General features: G+C 43.2%; 1 protein-coding gene across 8 annotated transcripts in view; it reads right to left on the bottom strand.

Annotated features, from left to right (window-relative positions):
- Positions 1-20,203, bottom strand: part of LOC135219230 (FACT complex subunit spt16-like) — a 231,369-nt gene that overhangs the window by 113,310 nt on the left and 97,856 nt on the right. For all 8 annotated transcript variants that reach the window (XM_064255818.1, XM_064255819.1, XM_064255821.1 and 5 more), the window contains exon 10: positions 2,264-2,332. In XM_064255818.1, the coding sequence (XP_064111888.1) occupies positions 2,264-2,332 (69 nt within the window). The remainder of the gene's footprint in view (positions 1-2,263; positions 2,333-20,203) is intronic.

Here is a 20,203-nt window from a genome sequence, read left to right as displayed (position 1 = left end):
AGGTCCCACGGGATCGTCACGTCAACCCTGGGAACCGAGCAATCACCGACAAGGCACAAGTCACCTGAGCAACTCACTCCTTTCTTCCACCCCATACCCGGGACATGACGGTGAGCAGACTCAGCATCACCGACTCTGGATGCACACAAATCCGAAGATTTACAAGCACCCAACACGGAACTAGCCTTAGGGGCAGAACCTCTGGGCTACCGACACACTAGACCCTGGGGACAGTGTGACGGTTCCCGAAGGAACGGGAGAGCCAACAGATGACCCAAGTGCCTCCTCAGTCTGAGGAGAAAGACCCTTAGAAGTCCCGTGACGAGACTTCTTAGAAAAGAGCCTAGGAGTCGAAGAGGTGGAGACTGATGAAAATACGATGATCTCGAAGAAGAGGAGGATGACGACACTTGACGAACTCTCTTCCTCTTCGATTCCTCCACATTCTGCGAGACTTCTACCAACAGGAATATTTAATCATCACAGGGCAGCGGCAAAGGCTTCGTCCAGTGACGTAATTCCAGGATAGTAGTGGTAAATAAATATGATTTCCAGTCAGAAAGCGTATTTGTCTCCGGAGGCAACGAAGTAGTGAGAGAAGCAGTAAGCTGTGATGTCACGAAGTCAGCCATGACCATGTGTGACATCAGTTGTGACGTCACCACGCTTGTAGGGAGAGATGAGCGGCTACTGCTGGTATCCCTGCATGTACTGCAAAACTGTTTCCAAAGTTCTGCATTCCTGGAAACATCGATGTTGTTGTCGGTGCCGTAGCATTCGCTCCCATAAATTGCAGGCCAGGGGGATGCGGAACATTTATCGTCGGCAGGTCCGAGTGGAAACATGACGCCATATAGTGAGAAAGCAGCCCTTCCAAGGTTGGTATGCCTGGTAGGCCTAATGCCAACCACATTCTTCCATTCTCTATGCATCAGGTTCTGAAATCTGGGACAAAGATGGCGATGCTCCCCCTCTCCCTCCTGGGAATGACGGGTATGGGAAACACCAAAAGGCAGGTGACGAAACATATGGAGCAGTCTGCTTGGTCACCCAAAGATGGCGGTGTCTCCTTTCTTTTGTACTGGCCTTTCCCATGAAACTTCATCAATTACTCCACCGACTAACCACGACAAACTGAACAAGGATTAGTACTAGTACATACGTCTTCTCTGCACCTACTGTAGATACTGATGTTAAAAATCTTGAACAAGGAAAACCCACTCACTCCAAGGCATTTCCTTTGTCTCTTGTGAGATCCTGAAGAAATTTCCCTTGGTGAAGCAAAATTCTCAATATCTCGCAACGTACACACACCTAGCAGATCATACCCGCACTGAGATCACCCAGAGAAAAAAAGGAAAATATGAATAAAATGGGCGAACTAAACTGGCTTTAAACAGGTAGAAAGTAATCACGTCCTATCTTAAAGGCGGTAGGAAAGTAACTGATAGGTCACGGGACGCCAAGGGCATTCTGGGAACTACATAACATGTGACCTGGTACAGATGCCAATAGTCCCTGGATCTCAAGTTTTTTTTAATTAATTTTACCGGTTTCCAGCTTGGCGCTAGTATTAACATAATGTTAAGACCAAAGGTTTGTTTTGTATATGAACAAATTAAGTTTGAAGATATGTTTACTGATAATCAGAGTATTAAATTTCAATTCTGCTCAAAAATACATTAGTAGTTTCCTTAGACGTTTTATGTAATCTTTTTATTCAAGACATTTCCAAACTGCCTAAGTTCACCAGGGGTGTGTAACATCTACTTGTGAATGCAAGTGTAATCCATAAACGTCAGTAAACAATACAAGGCACGCAATTTGGCTATTATCATAAGTTTTATGAAATTCAATATCCACTTAAAAACTGTTCACAATAATTTTTACACCTTTCATTGCATGTTTATTGTTAAATGCCCACTTAAAAGGTAGAAGTTTGTATTCCTGCAAGAACAAAAGAAATTACAGAAAGATATGCCATCATCCATCACCCATCCTGGACATCACAAACAGCATTCGAAATTCAATTCACAATTAACTGAACAAGATCTGACTAGAAATTCCTTAAAAATAATCTTATTTGAGATCACTGGATTTGAGATGAATGATGACAGAAAAAAGGCAAAGTCATTTGTAAATACATACATGCACCTACATGTACTCTGCAAAAATATGTGAACAAGACAGCTAAAAACTCAGCAATTTCCTATTTAAAAAAAAATAAACACTGCAACTCCAGGCACAAAAAAATAAATCTTACCTTAAGGAATATACCAACGTTCTTCAGTTTCTTCTTACTGGAAGCTGTTAGCACAGTTGCTTGACTATCCTGCAAATTCAAATACACATTAAGTGTTCATCTCTTGTAAGGTATCAGCATCCAAACTATCGTGACTCGAGATGGAATCATGATAGTGTATTTATAAAGACCAGTAAACAATCATTTACCTTTAGTTTGTAAGGGAAATATTGTAAACATTATGCAGTGCAAGATGCGTAGAAAATTATATATATATTGTGTGGAATTGTTAGTGCTAGTATAATATTTCTTTATATTAAGTGTTTTGAAGGGTTAAATACATTAAATGGTGGTTTAACTCTAAGTAATCTTTAACAAGTAGTTAAGTATTGTCGTTGGTGAATGCGGGTCGCGCATGCGTGGATCGTCAATCGTCTCCGACTGATTTGAGTCAAGAGTCCGGCAGTACCGGTTTAGTTGTTAAAGTGTGAAGGTCAACGTCGCCTTACGGTAGCTCAACATGCGAGGGGGGTAAAGGAATCAACACAACTTCAGAGAAATAATATCATCATGTATTACAGCTAAGTCTAAGAATTTATAAGTGTTTTAGGTGATAATATTGAAGGGCATGCATGCACGATAGATATTGTTACTGACAGGCATTTGTAAATGAATAAGGCTATTCTTCGGATCGTGGTATAGGAAATTACACAATGTTTTAAAGGTTAGTAATAAGTATAAATCTATTCCTGGTCAAATAATGGGTTGATACGATCACAAGATATGGTAATTTAAGACGTATATTTAAACACAACGCAATTTCTCGATTTATTGAATGAAAGGAACAGAAAAGAATCCTTGAAAAATCTGTTCGTGAACCTGGTAATATGCGAACCAAATTAGGGTAAGTTTGGGTTTTCATATTTATTGAATATTTTATATGTTTACTATTTTGGATTCTTTTGAGTAAAGATATAAATGGTGCCGTGACCAGGATTGATTATTTTGTGGGTGATGATTGATAATTGGTAACTGATTGATAACGCATATATTTTAACTTTGATATTTGTGTTTATAGGCTAATAGGTGTTTTACCAGTATTGGGCTGCGTGAGAAAGTGTTCGTTGCGTCGGGTTGTTATGACTATGTTGGTATTGGCAATTTAGAAAACGTTGACGCCGTAATTTTTTGCCGTAAATCATATGAGGAAAATTGTTGAGTAAGATATTATCGTTCCCTTTTGTAATTGCACTCTATTTGATTAATTGTATTTATCGATCGTAGTAGGAAATCGCGAGTGTGAATTTTAAATTAGTAATTTCGTTCTCTTTAGATTCATAAATGTTTAACGGCTATTAAACCATTTACAACGACGAAAGGTCGAAATTTGTGGAAAAAAATGAACTTTTAAGTGATTGAAAATCATATATGCGTTGTACATTTTGAATTGATCAGTGTTAATCGTTGCCACTAATTGAGAACATTCAAGTATGAAAATTGATTTTCATTAGTTGTGATTTTTATTGAAATAATAATTTTGGAAAGTTGTTGAATTTTGGTAATTCGTTAATAGTTGAAAGTGAAATTTAAGAGTTGTGTATTAGTGAGTTTGCGTCGACATTGATAATATTGTTGTCGCACTGGCGACCATTTTGTCAATGATCGGGCATTCATTGTTGGGTTAAGCTAGTCTCGGCATTAATTAAGAATAACGTATAGTCGCACTGGCGGCCATCTTGTTAATGACCGAGCAGCTAAGTTGAAGTTTATTTAAACGAAAATTCTATGGGAATTTAATCTAGTTGTGCTGTTGAAAATAATGAACATAATGCATTAAGTAATTATAAGGTAGTTCCTTCCTACACCCTTGCTTGGTCTATTTTTCTCCATTAGTGAACAGTTTGGTGAATTATTAACAATGTTGGACATAGAAACATCAGACGTAGGAATGTCTGACATATCAGATAATGAAAGTGAAGAAACAAAAAAACGCATAGTGCTGATCCTAGGACATTCTCAGGTATGGAAAATGGAAAGTGCCTTTGATGAAATAAATGAAGAAGAGGAAAACCTTCATTTTATAACACGCTCAAAAGGTGGTGCTACTTGTTATGATATCTCATCTGAAGAAGTAAAGGGGAGTGAAGCAGAGGCAGTTGTGCTTTTTATAGGAAGTAATGATCTAGATAGTGAAGATACTGAATCAACAAGTGATATTCGAAATAATATCATAGAACTAGTAAATGATATCTCCAATGTGGATGGAGTCAAGATAGTCTATATCGTCACTGTGGAACCCCGCACAACCCTGAGATATGTAACCTATGATGAATATCGAAAAGGTCGAAATAGGTTGAACCAAAGGTTACGTAAGTCAACCAGTTATTATATCATTGGTAATGGTCTTACTGAAGAGGATCTAGGCAATGATGGAGTTCATTTGACTCAAGAAGCCTCTGAAACACTAGCAAAAAAAATATATGAAAGAGTCAGCAGTGATGCTGATTCAGGAGAATGGTAATAACACAAGTGGACCAAGTGGGGTGGGGATGAGGGACTACGCATCTTGCATTGCATTAGTTATAAGCTGTATATAATTATTGTGATAAGTTCTGAAGTGAATTTCTCTTGAAGTGTGTTGATTAATTGTATTTAATGGGGTGGTTATATATATATTAAATTTAAATTTGCTGAAATTGTTGAATATTTGTATTTTGTATAAACAGTTGTTGGATGAAATTGTTGAAAGTCTGGAAATTTTTGTTGGTTTTAGCTGGTTTGATAATTATCATTGGAAAAATGGCAGAAAGAGAAGCTTTGGTGAGGTAACGAGGGGGTTACAAGGGTGTGATCACCAAATGGATAAATAAGATAGACTCTGCTATTGCCGCAGGTAATGTCAATACATTGTCTTCAATCAAGGATTTATTCATAAAACAAATGAAGATTGTGCAAGACCTGAATGAAAAGATATTGGCTTTAACCACTGAAGAAGATCGAATGAATGAGGTGGAAGAACAAGCAGAATATGAAGTAGTAATTGGAGAACATTGGTATAAGTTGATCAATGCCATCACAGCGATGTCAGGAAGTGGTTCTCCTGGAAATCCTCCGACCACACCGAAGACTAATGTTAGATTGCCAAAATTGGATCTCCCACATTACAATGGAGATGTGTTGGAGTGGAATTCCTTCTGGGAATTGTACAATGTGTCGGTACACCAACGAGTGGACTTAGAGCCGATTCAGAAATTTTCATATCTGCAAAGTTTACTTACAGGAGATGCTCTAAAATTGATTTCAGGATTTAAGTTGGAAGCTGCGAACTATTCACAAGCTATATCTCTTCTCCAAGCCACTTATGGGAAAAAGGATGAAATTAATTCAGAATCATTACAAACATTCAGAGCAAATTTTGAATGCTCTATAAGATCTTTGGAGAGTGAAAACTTGGAGTTGAACGAGCTTTACACCATTTTGCTATATGGTAAGTTGCCTAAGAGTGTAAGTGAAACTGTGAAACGCAGATGTGGAGATGATTGGCTGGTGTTTGACACATTTAAAAAATATCTAGAGGAAGAAATTCACAATCTAGGCTCTTTCGTCTCAACAGATGTAAATAAACCTGGAACTTTATCAACAGTATCTACATTCACAGTGAATCAATCACAATCGGTTAGACCTAAGAGTAAAGGAACTGTTAATAAATTTAGTTCTCAACAAACAAGAAAATGTGCATTGTGTGAAGGTGAACACTGGTGGACACAGTGTAAAACCTATGCCAGTAGGGATAAGAAATTGAGTCGTCTCGGGTTTTTACGATTGTGTTTTGTGTGTGCGTCAAATAAGCACTTTAGTGTAGATTGTGAAAAACAAATTTGTGGAAACGGATGTAGATTAAAACATCATCGTGTACTGTGTGATAAACAACAAACCAGCAAGTAAATCAACAATTAAATCAGCAAATAAATCTAATAATGGTGTGCAAATTGGAACACTTTCCGTAAGTGATCAGGGTCAAAAATCCAAACTGAAGTCTATTTTACCAACACCCACAATTGTGTTAAAGGGCAAAGGAAGACATTTGGTACGTCTTCGGGGATTGTTAGACACATGTGCAGAACAAACCTTTATTAGAAGGTCAGCACTTCAGGATCTACAGTATAGATCTAAAGGCACGGAGAAAATTGCCTTGAGGGGTTATTTGACAAGGAAACCTGTGAACGAATATGAAACGGTGAGTGTTTATATTCCTTATAAGGGTAGATTGATTATTATGGATTGTATTGTGGTAGATGAATTACCAGAGTATGCTAAGAAATTCAATGTTAAACGAAATTTGAAAACGTTGTGTAAAACCAAGATTGGTCTAGCGGACAAAGATTTCGATCTACCTGTGGACAAGCAAGCACCCATTGATATATTGGTAGGTGTTGATAATGTCTAACATTTTACACCCCGGATTTAGAAAGGTTGGAAAATTGATATTGTTACCTACCATATTTGGATATGTTGTAACAGGGTCCTGTAATGCTCCCCCAGTACAGGAAACCCAAGTAACTGTGTTAAAGCTAGCAACTAAAGAGGAAGTAATTGAAGCTACTCATAAATTTGATGATGTAAAGAATGATTTGGATATTTTGTGGAATTTAGATAAAGTAGGTATTGACTGCAATGAATTGAAAGAACATGACAGAAAGGTTCTAGAAGACTTTGAAAATACCATTGTATATTCTGAAATGGAGAAGCAATATGTTGTGGCCTTACCATGGAAGTCTAATAAGCCGAGGCTCCCATCCAACTTTGGCATGGCGTTGGGCCGGGTTAAACAACAATGTGCAAAATTTCAGAAAGATGAAGCCTACCTGAACCACTATCAAAAAATCCTGAAGGATCAGGAGGATAGGGGGTTCATTGAAAGGGTAGATAAAAACAATTCGGTTGAAAATTGTCACTATCTAGCACATCATGGTGTAAGGAAAGATAGTGTCACTACTCCAATTAGAATAGTGTTCGACTGTTCTTGGAGACAAGGCAAAAATGGATTGAGCCTTAACGACTGTCTGTGGACTAGACCACATATTACGACAGATTTGCTCAAAGTCTTATTGCAGTTCAGGACTAACAACTACGCTTGTATTAGTGATATAGAAAAAGCATTTCTTATGGTGCAATTGAGAAAGAAAAGGCGCTATTACACACGGTTTTTATGGTTAAAAGACCCAATGGATCCAAATAGCGAATTAATCATATATAGGTTTAGGGTGGTGTTGTTCGGTGCTACATGTTCTCCGTTTCTTTTGAATGCCACTATTAAATCACATCTGGCAGCTGTTAGAGAAGATTCAAGCTGTGCTAAGATAGTGGATATGATGAAGAGGGGATTATATGTAGACAACCTTCAATTTACCTCCAACAGTGAAGATGAATTGATAAGTTTATTTTTTGGTGCAAACAAAATCTTTGCTCAGGCGCACTTGTATTTAAGGGAATGGACTAGTAATAGTGATCTTTTGAATACTGTCGCGGATGCTTATCGTATAAGATCAAAAGAGAAACAAACCTATAAAGTTTTAGGCCTAAACTGGAACATCTCTAGTGATAAATTAACAATAACACCTAATCATCTTAAGACCGGTCAAACAAAACGTGAAATTCTAAGTGCAATTGCCCAAATTTATGATCCTTTAGGAGTGCTTATCCCTATTACGATGCGAGCTAGAGTATTCTTACAGGATTTGTGGAAACAACAGTTGAAATGGGATGAATTATTGTCAGTTCCTGTATTAGAACAGTGGAATGAGTTGTCCAAAGACTTAGAGAAAAGTCTCAGTATTTCCTTCCCCAGAAGCACTAATCTGGAGAAAGCGGATTACCTCCACATTTTCTGTGATGCTAGCATAACAGCTTATGGTTGTGTTGCCTATCGAGCAAGTGGTAAAACTTCGTCTCTGATTATGGCAAAGGGTAGAGTAGCACCCATTAAAGAGTTGACTGTACCTAAATTGGAATTAATGGCTTTGTTGTTAGGTGCAAGATTGTGTAAATTTATAGTTGAAACTTTTGAAGAAAATAAATTTGAGAAAATAATAATTTGGTCTGATAGTAAAGTTGCCCTGGGATGGTTAGTGACAAAGAATAATTTGCCAGTATTTGTGAAAAATAGAGTAGTGGAAATTAACTCTATAACTACAGGGATTGTCTTTTCTTACGTTCCATCTTCAGAAAACTCTAGTGATTGGATTACTAGAGGAAAAAGGACAGAAGAAGTAAGAAATAACTCCTTTTGGTGGGAGGGGCCTTCCTGGTTAAAATCAGAAAACCACACCTATCCTATTGACAGGACATGGGTGAAAGAAACACAATCGCAGGATGAAGTTATTCAGGTCCATCTTGTAGGGAACAGTGAAAAAATCCATCTGCTGAACTGGGAAAGATTTAGTAGAGTGGATAAATTTTGTAGAACTATAGCTTGGATAATATGATTTATTGACAATTGTAAATCAACTGGCTGTAGAAAAACTGGAAGTTTAACACTGGAAGAACTTCAACAATGAATGAATGAATGATTGGAAGTTCTCTGGCATCCTGACATCGAAGGTCATTGACGCCGATATCGTTTATTATAAATAAAGAATATAATTATATGTAATTAAAACCATAAAAGCAAATATATCATTGTAAAAGTTAAATATCTTTCAGAAGACCTGCTTCTGAAATAAATCTAAAAATGCCACTTGCATTGTATGACACATCATGTCCAAGAATCTTGGCAAGGATGAACCTGCCATCCTCACCTCGAGCCTCAAACAGATATCTATTTCTTTCCGTGCTATAAGTGGGGCATTCAGTCAACAAATGCTTCACGGTCAAGGGTATCAAACAGTCGTCACAATATGGTTGGTGTTGGCCAGCTAGCAAAAACTCATGTGTCATCCGAGTGTGACCAATTCGGAGACGACAAAGAGTAGTACTCCACTTTCGGGGCATAACGTTATATTTCCAAAGGGGAGGGATAACATTTGTTATTTCTCTCATCTTATTATCAGCTAAGCTTTCCCAATGCTTTTGCCAATTATTACAAATAATAAAATTCTTAATTGTAGGTAAAAATCATTACATGAATGGGATACCTTCTTGGTAGCAACTTAGCTGCAGCATTCTTTGCCAGTGAATCTGCCTCCTCATTTCCACACAACACACAAACCTACGTGTGCCGGAACCCAACAAAATCGAACTGTTATGCCTTTCAGACCAATAATAAAAAGCCACTCTAAAATCTTTAAAACCAAAGGGTTACTAGAATTAAAAACTTCTAAAGCTTGAAGGACACTTCTTGCATCACTAAAAATGGTAAAATTGCCCTCATCTTTTAATGCTATTTTCTCAATAGCGGTTAATATGCCATTTAGAGTTTCTGCAAGTTAAATATGGGAAGGAAATACTAGAGGAAGTGCACCTCTACAATTAAAAGAACCACTATATACTCCAAATCCAACGCCAGCATCAGATTTGGAGCCATCTGTATATATAAAAGTCGATTCCCTATGTTCTTCGACATGTTCATGAAAGAGAGACCTGGCTTCTAATTCAGTCATGTTCTTTTTTATACCAATAAAATATTTACAAAAAGATATATCTGGTAATTTCCATGGAGGGGTTGCTGATATCTGAATGGAAGAACTCTATTTCTTGCTATATCAAGACCGTTTATTAATTGTTTTACCCGAAAACCATAAGGTTGAGGAGATTTTGGGTGTAACTCAAAATATCTAAAATGCCTTACAAAGTTTGCAGTCTGACAAGCTAAAGAATTGGGAAGTCTTTGCAACCTAAACCAATTACCGAATAATAGAAGACTTTCGGTAAAGGTCTAAAGTTAATTCTCCAGCGTCAACAAGGAGACTTGGAATAGGCGAAGTTCTAAACGCTCCTGTAGACAATCTAATACCAGCATGGTGTATAGAATCTAATACCTTTAATCGGCTTGGGTGGCTGAGGAGTATATTTCACACCCATAACTAATTTCTGAAAAATTAAGGCCTTGTATAATTTTTAAAATAGTTTTGCGGTCTGCCCCCATGATGTATGTGACAATACTTTTAGAAGATTCAGAGCCTCAAGACACTTAAACTTTTAACGCCTTTAAGTGAGGAACCCATGTCAACCTGCAATCAAATATCAAACCTAAAAATCTAGCTTCATTTACACATGGATCCGTTGGCCTTTGATGTATATATCCGGGTCAGGATGTACTCCCCAAATACGACAGAAATGGACAACAGTAGTTTTTGTTTGTCGAAAACTTAAATCCATTCATATCAGCCCACTGAATAATTTTGTCAATTGAGAGTTGTAGTTTTCTCTCAACCATCGACATTCTAGATCCAGCAAATGATATGGAGAGATCCATCTACAAATAATGTTGAGAGAATATCTTGGGGAATGACAGAGGATATCCCATTAATGGCTAGTGCAAATAGTGTACACTTAGCACACTACCCTGGGGAAACTCCTTCTTCCTGACATCTCCTCTCTGATAGAGTTTCCCCCACTCTGACTTGAAAAAATCTATGTGAAACAAATGATTGAATTTTTTTTTTAATGAACAATGTAACTCTCCTCGTAACCCCAATTCATGAATGGTTTTAAGTATACCATATCTCCATGCAGTATCATATGGCCTTCTCAAGATCAAAAAAGACTGTTACATGGTGCTGTTTGGAAGCAAAGGCTTCACAAATAGAGGATTCCAGTCGCATCAACACATCAGTCGTTGAATGCATTTTTCTAAATCCACACTGGATAGGTGATAAAATACCCTTCTTTTCCAGGTACCATACCATCTTACATTGAACCATCTTCTTCATGATCTTACATAAACAAGATGTCAATGCAATTGGTCGATAGTTTGCAGCTAAAAACTTATATCCTTACCAGGTTTTAAAAAGGCTAAAATAATGGCTAGTTCCCAAACACTTGGATAACTATGATCATGCCATATTCTGTTAATAATGCTTAAAATAAACAACTTGGTATTAACAGGTACATGTTTAATCATTGCATATGGAATTTCATCGGTCCAGGGGCTGTATCATTACATGTAGCAAGTGCGGAGTCAAATTCTCTTTCAGTAAAAGGAGAGTTGTATGACTCTTCCCTTCCTGTTGCAAAATTTAAAATTTTCTTCATTGCTCCTAAACTGGTGACCCAGGAGCTACTTCACACTTGCGTGATACATTTGAGAAATGATCCGCCATAGGGCATTACTAACCTCAGTTTGCTCCAGTCACATACTGATCATTCAACTTCAACACTGGTGGTGGGTTGGGGGTGAATTTGCCTGCTATCTTTTTTACTTTCCTCCACACAGAAGATGGTGGTGTTCTACTGTTTATGGAGGAAACAAAAGACACCCAAGACTGGCGCCTAGCTTCTTTCATGGCACGACGGAACTGTGCTCTACATTTCTTGTATATAATTAAATTCTCCTCAGTACGGTGTCTGCGCAAACGGGTTAAAGACCTTCTTGTGGCTCTGTGCAGGGCAGTTAATTCTAAAGACCACCAGGGGACTGGTCGTCGTTTGAATAACCCTGTTGTTTTGGGAATTGAATTGACTCCTGCTGTATGAAGGGTTCCATTCAACATGTCTATGGCATCATCAATATTTTCAAACTGTTCTGCATTCCCTTCAATTTCGCTTAGCTCACGAAATCTACCCCAGTTTGCCTTGTCAAGATTCCATCGTGGCGATCTCTGTAAAGGTGGACCATTGTTAGTGTTGATAATGATTGGTGCATGATCACTAGTATGTCAATCATCTAATGTCCTCCAATCGAAATCGAGAAGGCAATTAGAGCTTGCGATTGATAGGTCAATGCATGACAAGGTACCTGTCTGGACATGAAAGTGTGTGGGCTCTCCTGTATTAAGGAGTCCGACATCCTCATTTTCCACAATTGATGATATAATATTGCCCCTTGTGTTTGCTAAAACATCGCCCCATAAAGGATGTCTACCATTCAAATCTCCCAATAAGAGAAAAGGTTGGGGGAGTTGTTGAATCACCTCTACTAAATTATCATACAAAATATTATCATTTGGAGGTAGGTACAGAGAGCATATTGTATATTTTCTCCCTATATCAATCTGTACAACCACTGCCTGAAGAGGTGTACGAATAGACAAAGATATTTGGGGAACATCTCGACGAACGTAAATGAGACTTCTGCCATGGCTCCCTGCTTGTTGATTATATGGTGTTCTATAGCTAATATACTCTCGAGGACAAGGAGTATTAGCATCAAGCTTGCTTTCCTGTAGACATACAATTATGGGGGAATGCTCATGAATTAGTAGCTTAAGTTCTTCATATTTGGCCCTTAAACCCTGACAATTCCATTGCAAAATGGAGGAGAAAAATGACAATTTGTCGAAAATTGCATTTTTCCTAACTATACAAACCTGAGGTCCTTTAACAATAGGAAGGTAACTAGCGGCAGCTGGGACGGTCGTAAGCTTCGAACAAGGGGAGAACGGTAGTTAACTGCTTGTCCGATCGTGGCGCGTCCCGCTCGGCGCCCGAGAGGTGAAGAATCACTTTTGCTTTATAATTTAGGCCCATGCAAAAAAAGTTGCAGAGTGAGGGGTGGCATGAGGTGGGACTATATGTAAAGGACCTCAGGTTTGTATAGTTAGGAAAAATGCAATTTTCGACAAATTGTCATTTGTTCCGATACGTAATACAAACCCTCGGTCCTTTAACAATAGGAAGACTCACTTCTTGGTGGGAGGAATCTGAGTCTTTTTGGTGAACAGACTGGTGTTCGTCCAACCCTGGAGTGCCTCCCTGGTCGTAAGAGCAAGGGAGGGATCCAAACCTCTGTCCGATTGATCGGGGTGTGCACCGCAGGATCAATGGTCAGACCTCTGGGCCAAGTACTAAGAGAGAGGCAAGCGTTATTCTCTTCGTACCAGCAAGCAAGAACTTGTTCCTGTTTGCAAGAGACAATCATAAAATGATGGGTTTGTCTCAATTTGGCATCCACTTCCTCCCCCTTGTTGGAGAAGTGGTGGATATTTACTCCTATCCCTACTGAAAGGATAGGATGGTGCTCTATTGAGTAGCTCACCTGCATCTCGTCCTTACCCAGCAGGGTGACCGACCGTTGTCCCTCTACCCAAAGGTAGAGGGAGAAAAAGATGGGAAGAGGAGCCAGTCACACTCTCATTCCTCATCCATTCTTACGGTCACACCAGGACTCGATGCTGTTTCAGCCTGCGAGGGTCTGGGTTAACTACACAACGTGTTGAGCAACCACCACGGTTCCCAAGGAAAAAGATCCAAGGAACTGTGGGCAATATCCTGAAGGTAGAAGGAGGTGCATGCGGTCCGGCCGGTTGGACCAGGCGCCTGCCTTCATTACCTGCGCCACGGAGAAGTCTTGCGGAACGCGAGAGAATGATGAAGAGGCGTCCACACTCATCTCCTGGGTGTTCGAGTTTCTTCAGACAGCTCCGTCGCACCTTCACAGGACAAAGCAGCATAGCCTTCGTATCGGAGGCGGTGACGTCCATTAGGGAGGGTATTGTGAAGGACTCGAACCAATCGTCAGTTACCGAAGGGTTCTGAGTCTTCGCTACGAAGATCGGTACGAAATCGAGCGTCACAAATCCCCATCCTTTGTTGCTTGACTTCTCAAGAGAAGTCATTTGCAGTTACCTAAGACGAAAAGAAGGGAATAGTCGTATGACCTATCCCTCTTCTCGACTTTGGTTATGTACAGTACTCATACTGACAAGCTATTAAGACGAAGTAATGATTGCTCTGGAACAACCGAACTAAGTCCATAGCATAGTTCGTAACTGACTCGGGCGCTCTGACAGCTGCCGACTGACTGGTTCGGAATCAGTAGAGGCAAGTTGTCCAAGCATCCGGTGGGTAAGTCACGTGACCTTCGTCCCTTTAAAGAGTTATGCTGAGAGACAAACAAATAAAATATTTGTTAGTCACCCGATGCGGACGGCGCGGCGATGATTCTCTTAATGCATAAGCTCAAAAGGCGAAAGTCAATTGCCTTCAAAAGACCGATGTCCCTGATGGCAAGGGAAATCTCATAGCCGTTGAATCTCAGCTTAAGGGAAAACAACACTATTTGACGTTTGAAGACGAAGGTAGGCAATGAATGCAACCTACGTCTTCCAGCTGAATCGAGAGAAGGAATCTCAAGATTCTAAACCTGTGCTTACAAATGACTGAAAACGCTAACCGCCATTTCATTGCTGTCCGTTGTGCAATGAAAGCGGGGCGTTCTTCAGTAATGAAACACAGGGGAGAGCCGCTTGAAGAACTGCTTCTCATGGGCTGAACGTTTGGAAGTAGAGCTGCAGGTGTGGGAGTAGGCGATGTCTTTCATACATCTGCTAATCCGGGGTGAACAATGAACAATTGTACACCTCTGAATACAAGATATTTTGAGGACAAACTCAGATTCCGCAAAAATCATTCGCATTATCGGGATACGATGCAGCAAGAGACTATTACAGAATTCTGTTACCGTGCGTAAACAGAAAGATGAGAGTCGAATAGATATCTCTGTTTAAAATTCTCGCAATACCGAAGACGATGAATACTAGCGTTTCTCAGCAGTAGATGGTCATTCATGTATGCGAGAATCCCCGTTAATCAGAGACTTAAGTCCGTGATTGTTGGGCAGAGATACGGTTGTTATTCAATCAAAGCAGGTGAGAAAAGACATAAACAACCGTTCTATCTCAAAGCGGCAGCTGATACTGAAATGCCTCGGGCAATTCAATACGCAGTAGCTGTCGCTGACTCGTCATCCTGAGTTGCCAAGTAATCCTTTCCACGAAGGAATGCGTTCGGCTAGAACCACCGAGCATAAAAAGATATGCTCGAGCAATTATATTTAAGCGAAACGAATTTCGTAAATATAAAAGCTTTAAATGGTGTTGTTGTGACAACACCATAAGTATATAAAATTGAAAAACTGGAAACTCCTGGGAGGTTGCAGGCAACCCGGGTTGCAGTTCAATTAGAATACTTTTCGTCTAAGTCGCAATCCGTAGAATAACCAGGATATGCGCCTACCCCTCGGACCATTCAACTGCTTAGCAGAATCATGTCGCGAGGTTAATATACGTAGTATATTTGTAGGATTCTGAACAACGATCTCCATCCTAAATTCTTTCCTTCAAGAAAACAAAATAAGGATTGGAGATCGACCACCTTCGTTCTCTATTAAAGAGAGTGAAGGAGAAGTCTTCCTCGAAGGAAAGCTTCAATGGTGAACAGAATACTAAGACGATAGTTCCAGCCAAACTGGATATTCCCGTCCGTTCTTCTCTATTCCAGGTTGGTCGCCTACTGTGAGATAGTCTTCTTTCAGCAGCAGTCTTCTTCCTAATGCTAGAAATTCCAGGAATTCGAGCATAGACGAGGTTCCCGATTATCGTGTAACATATCGGGGATTCTCGTCTCGCTCACTTTGGACCGTGGTCTCGCCTAAGTGTTTGGAGATCGTAAGAAACTCTAACACTCTGAATGCGCTAGAAATTCCGTTAGAATTCTAAGCAGTCTGCGAAACCCCCCACCGAATTCGTCAAACGATATCGGCTGGTGGTCCTCTCGATTCCCGTAGAAATCGAGAATGGGGCAGGATCCCTCCTCAACGACCGGGGCTTACGTCAGGTAGGACCCGAAGGCCCCCTCCCCCCTGGTAGCGCAGGTCCCCCCAACGTGGGATCCTACGAGAAATCTCTGTAGGATCCTTCCCCTTTCCCTCGTAGCCGTAAGGAGAGAGGGAATGGGGGAGGAATTGGATACTCGCTCGCCTTCCAGTGGAACTAGCAGTTGGAGAAGAGTAGGAGCAGCCATCGCCTTGCGGCGATGGCCTCTCAGAGTCTGGGAAAACGTATCGTCAGGAGAAAACGTTTTCCCCGAGGAGGGTTACGAACTCTCACTGTAGGTAAGGGTCTGCCGCCACTGTGAACGTCGTCTGGGTGGGGCTGATCGACACCTGACAGGAGAGAGCCGATACCGTCCTCCGACTCATTCCAGTCCTCGTCGAGGTCGAAACCTCTCAGGAGGACCGAAGGAGTATTAAATACGGTGTCCGAAGACACGTAGAAACGCCGCTGTCGCCGTAGAGGAGGTGGAAGTAGCTTGAATCGACCGGCCCAGAACTGAGAGAGCCTTCTTGTCCGGAGACGAGAGACTCTGGTTCAAGACAGAATAGGCAAGCTCCGATCGCGGCATACCCACCGTCGGTTTGGGTTCCCTCTCGGGCCCCAAAACGACTCGAGCAGAGACATGGGCTCTGCTGGTGGGAGCGGCGATCCTTCCCCCCAGTCGTTGTGCTGACGAATCAGTGCAATAACCTGGGTAAAGTTACTCTGAATCTCGGAAGTTACAGCGTCTTGAGGAGTAGGACCGTCCAGTCCCTCCAACAAGAGCAGCTCCCAGGACCCTCCTCCTTCAGAAGAAGGACCACAACAGATCCCTGACGGTTGCCTCCAATCACTTGCGCGTACGTCCTGGTTGGTCCTAAGACCAACCTGGCACGTGCGGCGTCGTGACGGGATCGTGAGCGGCGCCTCTCTCACGATCACTCCTATATACCTCGCTCTTCCTGGCGTATGCCGATGGAAGTTGAAGGTATCGGAGAGACAGAACTGACGCTACCCCCCCCCCTCTCCCCCTGACGGTCGCCTCCAATCACTTGCGCGTACGTCCTGGTTGGTCCTAAGACCATACGTGCGGCGTCGTGACGGGATCGTGAGCGGCGCACCTCTCACGATCACTCCTAGCTACCTCGCTCTTCCCGGTGTAGCCCGAGGAAGTTGAAGGTAGTGGAGAGACAGACCTGACTCCCCCCCCGCTCGCTGGCAGACCAGCGTACGTGTGGGGGCTGCAGCCGATCACCAACCCGCGGTGGGGATCGATCTGCAGGCCTGGCCGTGCCGCTCACCTGTGGCGAGCGCTCAACTGAGCACGTCGACCCCGGTCCCGCGTCAGACGCGCTGCTTAGCTGCTGGTCACCGATATCCGCCCGGTCCCTGTGGGAGCGGCGGTCAGGTGACGCCTGGCAGAGCTCGCTTTCGCCGTGAGACCGGTGAGCGTCCTCGCGGCACGTCAAACCGCTGGTACCAGCCGAGGCTGGTACCGTCGGACGAGGGGACCTGGGGGACCTCTTCCCAGCCTCAACCCGTGGCCGGTCAGAGACCGTCACGTCCACCCGAGGTACCGGCTGGTCGCTGCGAGAGCGGCCGCTGGCCTGGCCGAGAGTTCACCTTGAAAGGCGGCTCTCGACAGTCTTCTGCTCCGTGCCTCGGTCATGACGCTGAGCGAACTCAGGCGTCTTAACTTTGGCTGCACGGTCACCCGAAGGAGATCGTACACTCGGAACTTCTCGCAGACGAGAAACCGAGCCGGTACCTGGCTTAGCAGCAGAGCTGCCAAGACCAGGCGAGGGTGTACCAGCGGTAGCCAGCACACCCTTGGTCCCCGTCTTCTTCTTCTTCTCAGAAGGGGAGACGGGCCCCGTTCCCGAAGGAACAGGAGGACCAGCAGAAGAACCCCCCCGTCACACCGGAATGTGACGAGCCCTTCGAAGTTCCCGAAGGAGTCTTCTTAGGGGGAATAACAAAACCCGGTTACCAGCTGGTCGATGCGAAGAGCGGCCGCTGGCCTGGCGAGAGTCACCTGAGCGGTTCTCGCCAGCCTTCTGCTCCGTGCCGTGGTCTTGGCGCCGAGCGAACTCTGGCGCCGAAACTTTGGCTGCACGGTCTCCCGAGGGAGAGCGTACACTCGGGATCTCCCGCGAACGAGAGGACCGAGCCCGGAACCTTGGCGTAGCAGGCCACGTCGCCGCTAGCACCAGGCGAGGAAGTACCAGAGCTAACCGATACTCCTCTGGTCCCCGTCTATCTCTTCCTTACGGAAGGGGAGACGGGCCCCGCTCCCGAAGGAGCAGGAGGACCAGCAGAAGGACCCCCCGTCCCACCGGGGTGGGACGGGCCCTTAGAAGTTCCCGAAGGAGACTTCTTAGGGGGGGAGGCAGCCTTCTTCTTCTTCGGCTTATGGGCCTTAGAAGTCGAAGGGGAAGAGGCAGCAACAGACGAAGACGAAGATGACACCTCCCTCTTCTTCGTCAGCTCACGCAGGACAGTCGTCAGGTCCTCCATCCAGGCCCCGGAGTCGGGCCTATTGCCGAAGCAACACGGCCCGACTGCACCTGTCCGGAAGGACCTGGGACGGGGAAGACACACCATGGGCAGGACCAGCATGGACAGGCGCAGGAACCAGGAGCGACAGGAACAGCAACCAGCTCATGGAGTCGGCAGGAACAGCGGCAGCGGTAAACACAGAAGGGACAGCCAAGCCAGTAGCGGGAACCACATCAGCGACAGTAAGGCAGGCCCAGCCATCGCCTCGTAAATCATCGGCAGCCAGCGTGGTACTGGCGGCCGGTCCAGGGGCGGGAGCTGCTGGAACAGCGCAAAGTCTGGGGCAGGCAACGAACGAAAGAAAAACACAGGCGGCGGAGGCGGCATAACCCCTCCTCGGTACGGCGGCGACCGGCACCCTAGGCAAGCGGGCAGACGGCGTCACCGACACAGCATGGGGAGTGTAGACCAGCGGGGGGAGCAGCATAAGCGGCCGTGAAGGTTGTAGTGGAGACCACTCCAAGGTCACCGCCCCAGACCTCGCTAGACTCTGCAGCAGATCGTGGATGCTAGGCACGCCCTGCAGCCAGCAGTGGTCCATACCTGTCCAAGGCGTGCTCCCACGGCTGTAGCACCTGCGGGTAGCACAGACAGATTAGTAAGAGGGGTTCCCTCACGCACGGGGGGGAGACATGCCCCACCCCGACGGAAGGAAGACCCCCAAAACAAAATACGAGGAAGCTGAGCGGGGGGCAGGAAAGAAGACGAAGAATCGGATACCAAGGGAGTCGCGGGAGAGCTTTCCGACGACTTCCTGGCAGACCTTCGCTTCCCCTACCCCCGCACAGCAGTGAAAAGTAATATGAAAATGAAACAGAATACTGCACTTGCGATTCACTTCATAGAACTTAAGAGGGAAAAATCAATTCCCGGTAAGAGCGGAACTTGATCCATAATAATATGATGCTATCATAAATATATATGAAAATGAACAATACTGCACTTGCTATTTTTTTTCACTTTCACAGCAATAAATCGTAAGGATTAATTCCCGGGTAAGAGCGGAAATTGATCCAAAATTAAATTTGATGCAATTAATAAATGAAAATGAAAAGAAAACTGCATTGCGAATCCACTTTCATTGCATTCTATTCATACAAAATAAGAGGCTCTTGCCGAGCGCAATCAAGCTCTCGGCAACGAACGCACAGGGCAAAAATATAATGAAAAAGAGTACTTACATCTTTCAATTACACACTTTCGCCCAAAATACATGACTCGGCGCGAGTGCGCCCGCCCTCGGCACCGAGACATAATTCAAGGGTTCAATTCATGAAAAGAGCGGAAATCGCCGTCTCTACGGCGATAGCTCCATGTTGATTCATAATTAAGTAATGAAAATGAAAACAGTGTACTTACAGTTCATTTTCAAGTCAAACCAAACCATTAGTAGAAAACACAATATAAACAAAAGCATTACGGACGATTTGGAAGCGGGGGCAGAAGAAGGCGAATGCACGAACAAACACGTCCTTGCCACAAAACCCGCGAGGCCGAAAGCAAAAGTGATGTTCTTTCACCTCTCGCAATCGGCGCACAGATCGGCACAAGCAGTTAACTACCGTTCTCCCCTTGTTCGAAGCTTACGACCGTCCCAGCTGCCGCTAGTTACCTTCCTATTGTTAAAGGACCGAGGGTTTGTATTACGTATCGGAACAACTATGGATCACTTCTGGAAGACATCTTGGATGAGGTCTTCCCATTGGCAACT

This window comes from Macrobrachium nipponense, chromosome 1, assembly GCF_015104395.2.
Source record: "Macrobrachium nipponense isolate FS-2020 chromosome 1, ASM1510439v2, whole genome shotgun sequence".
NCBI lineage: Eukaryota > Metazoa > Arthropoda > Malacostraca > Decapoda > Palaemonidae > Macrobrachium > Macrobrachium nipponense.
This window is presented reverse-complemented; position numbering and strand designations above follow the sequence as displayed.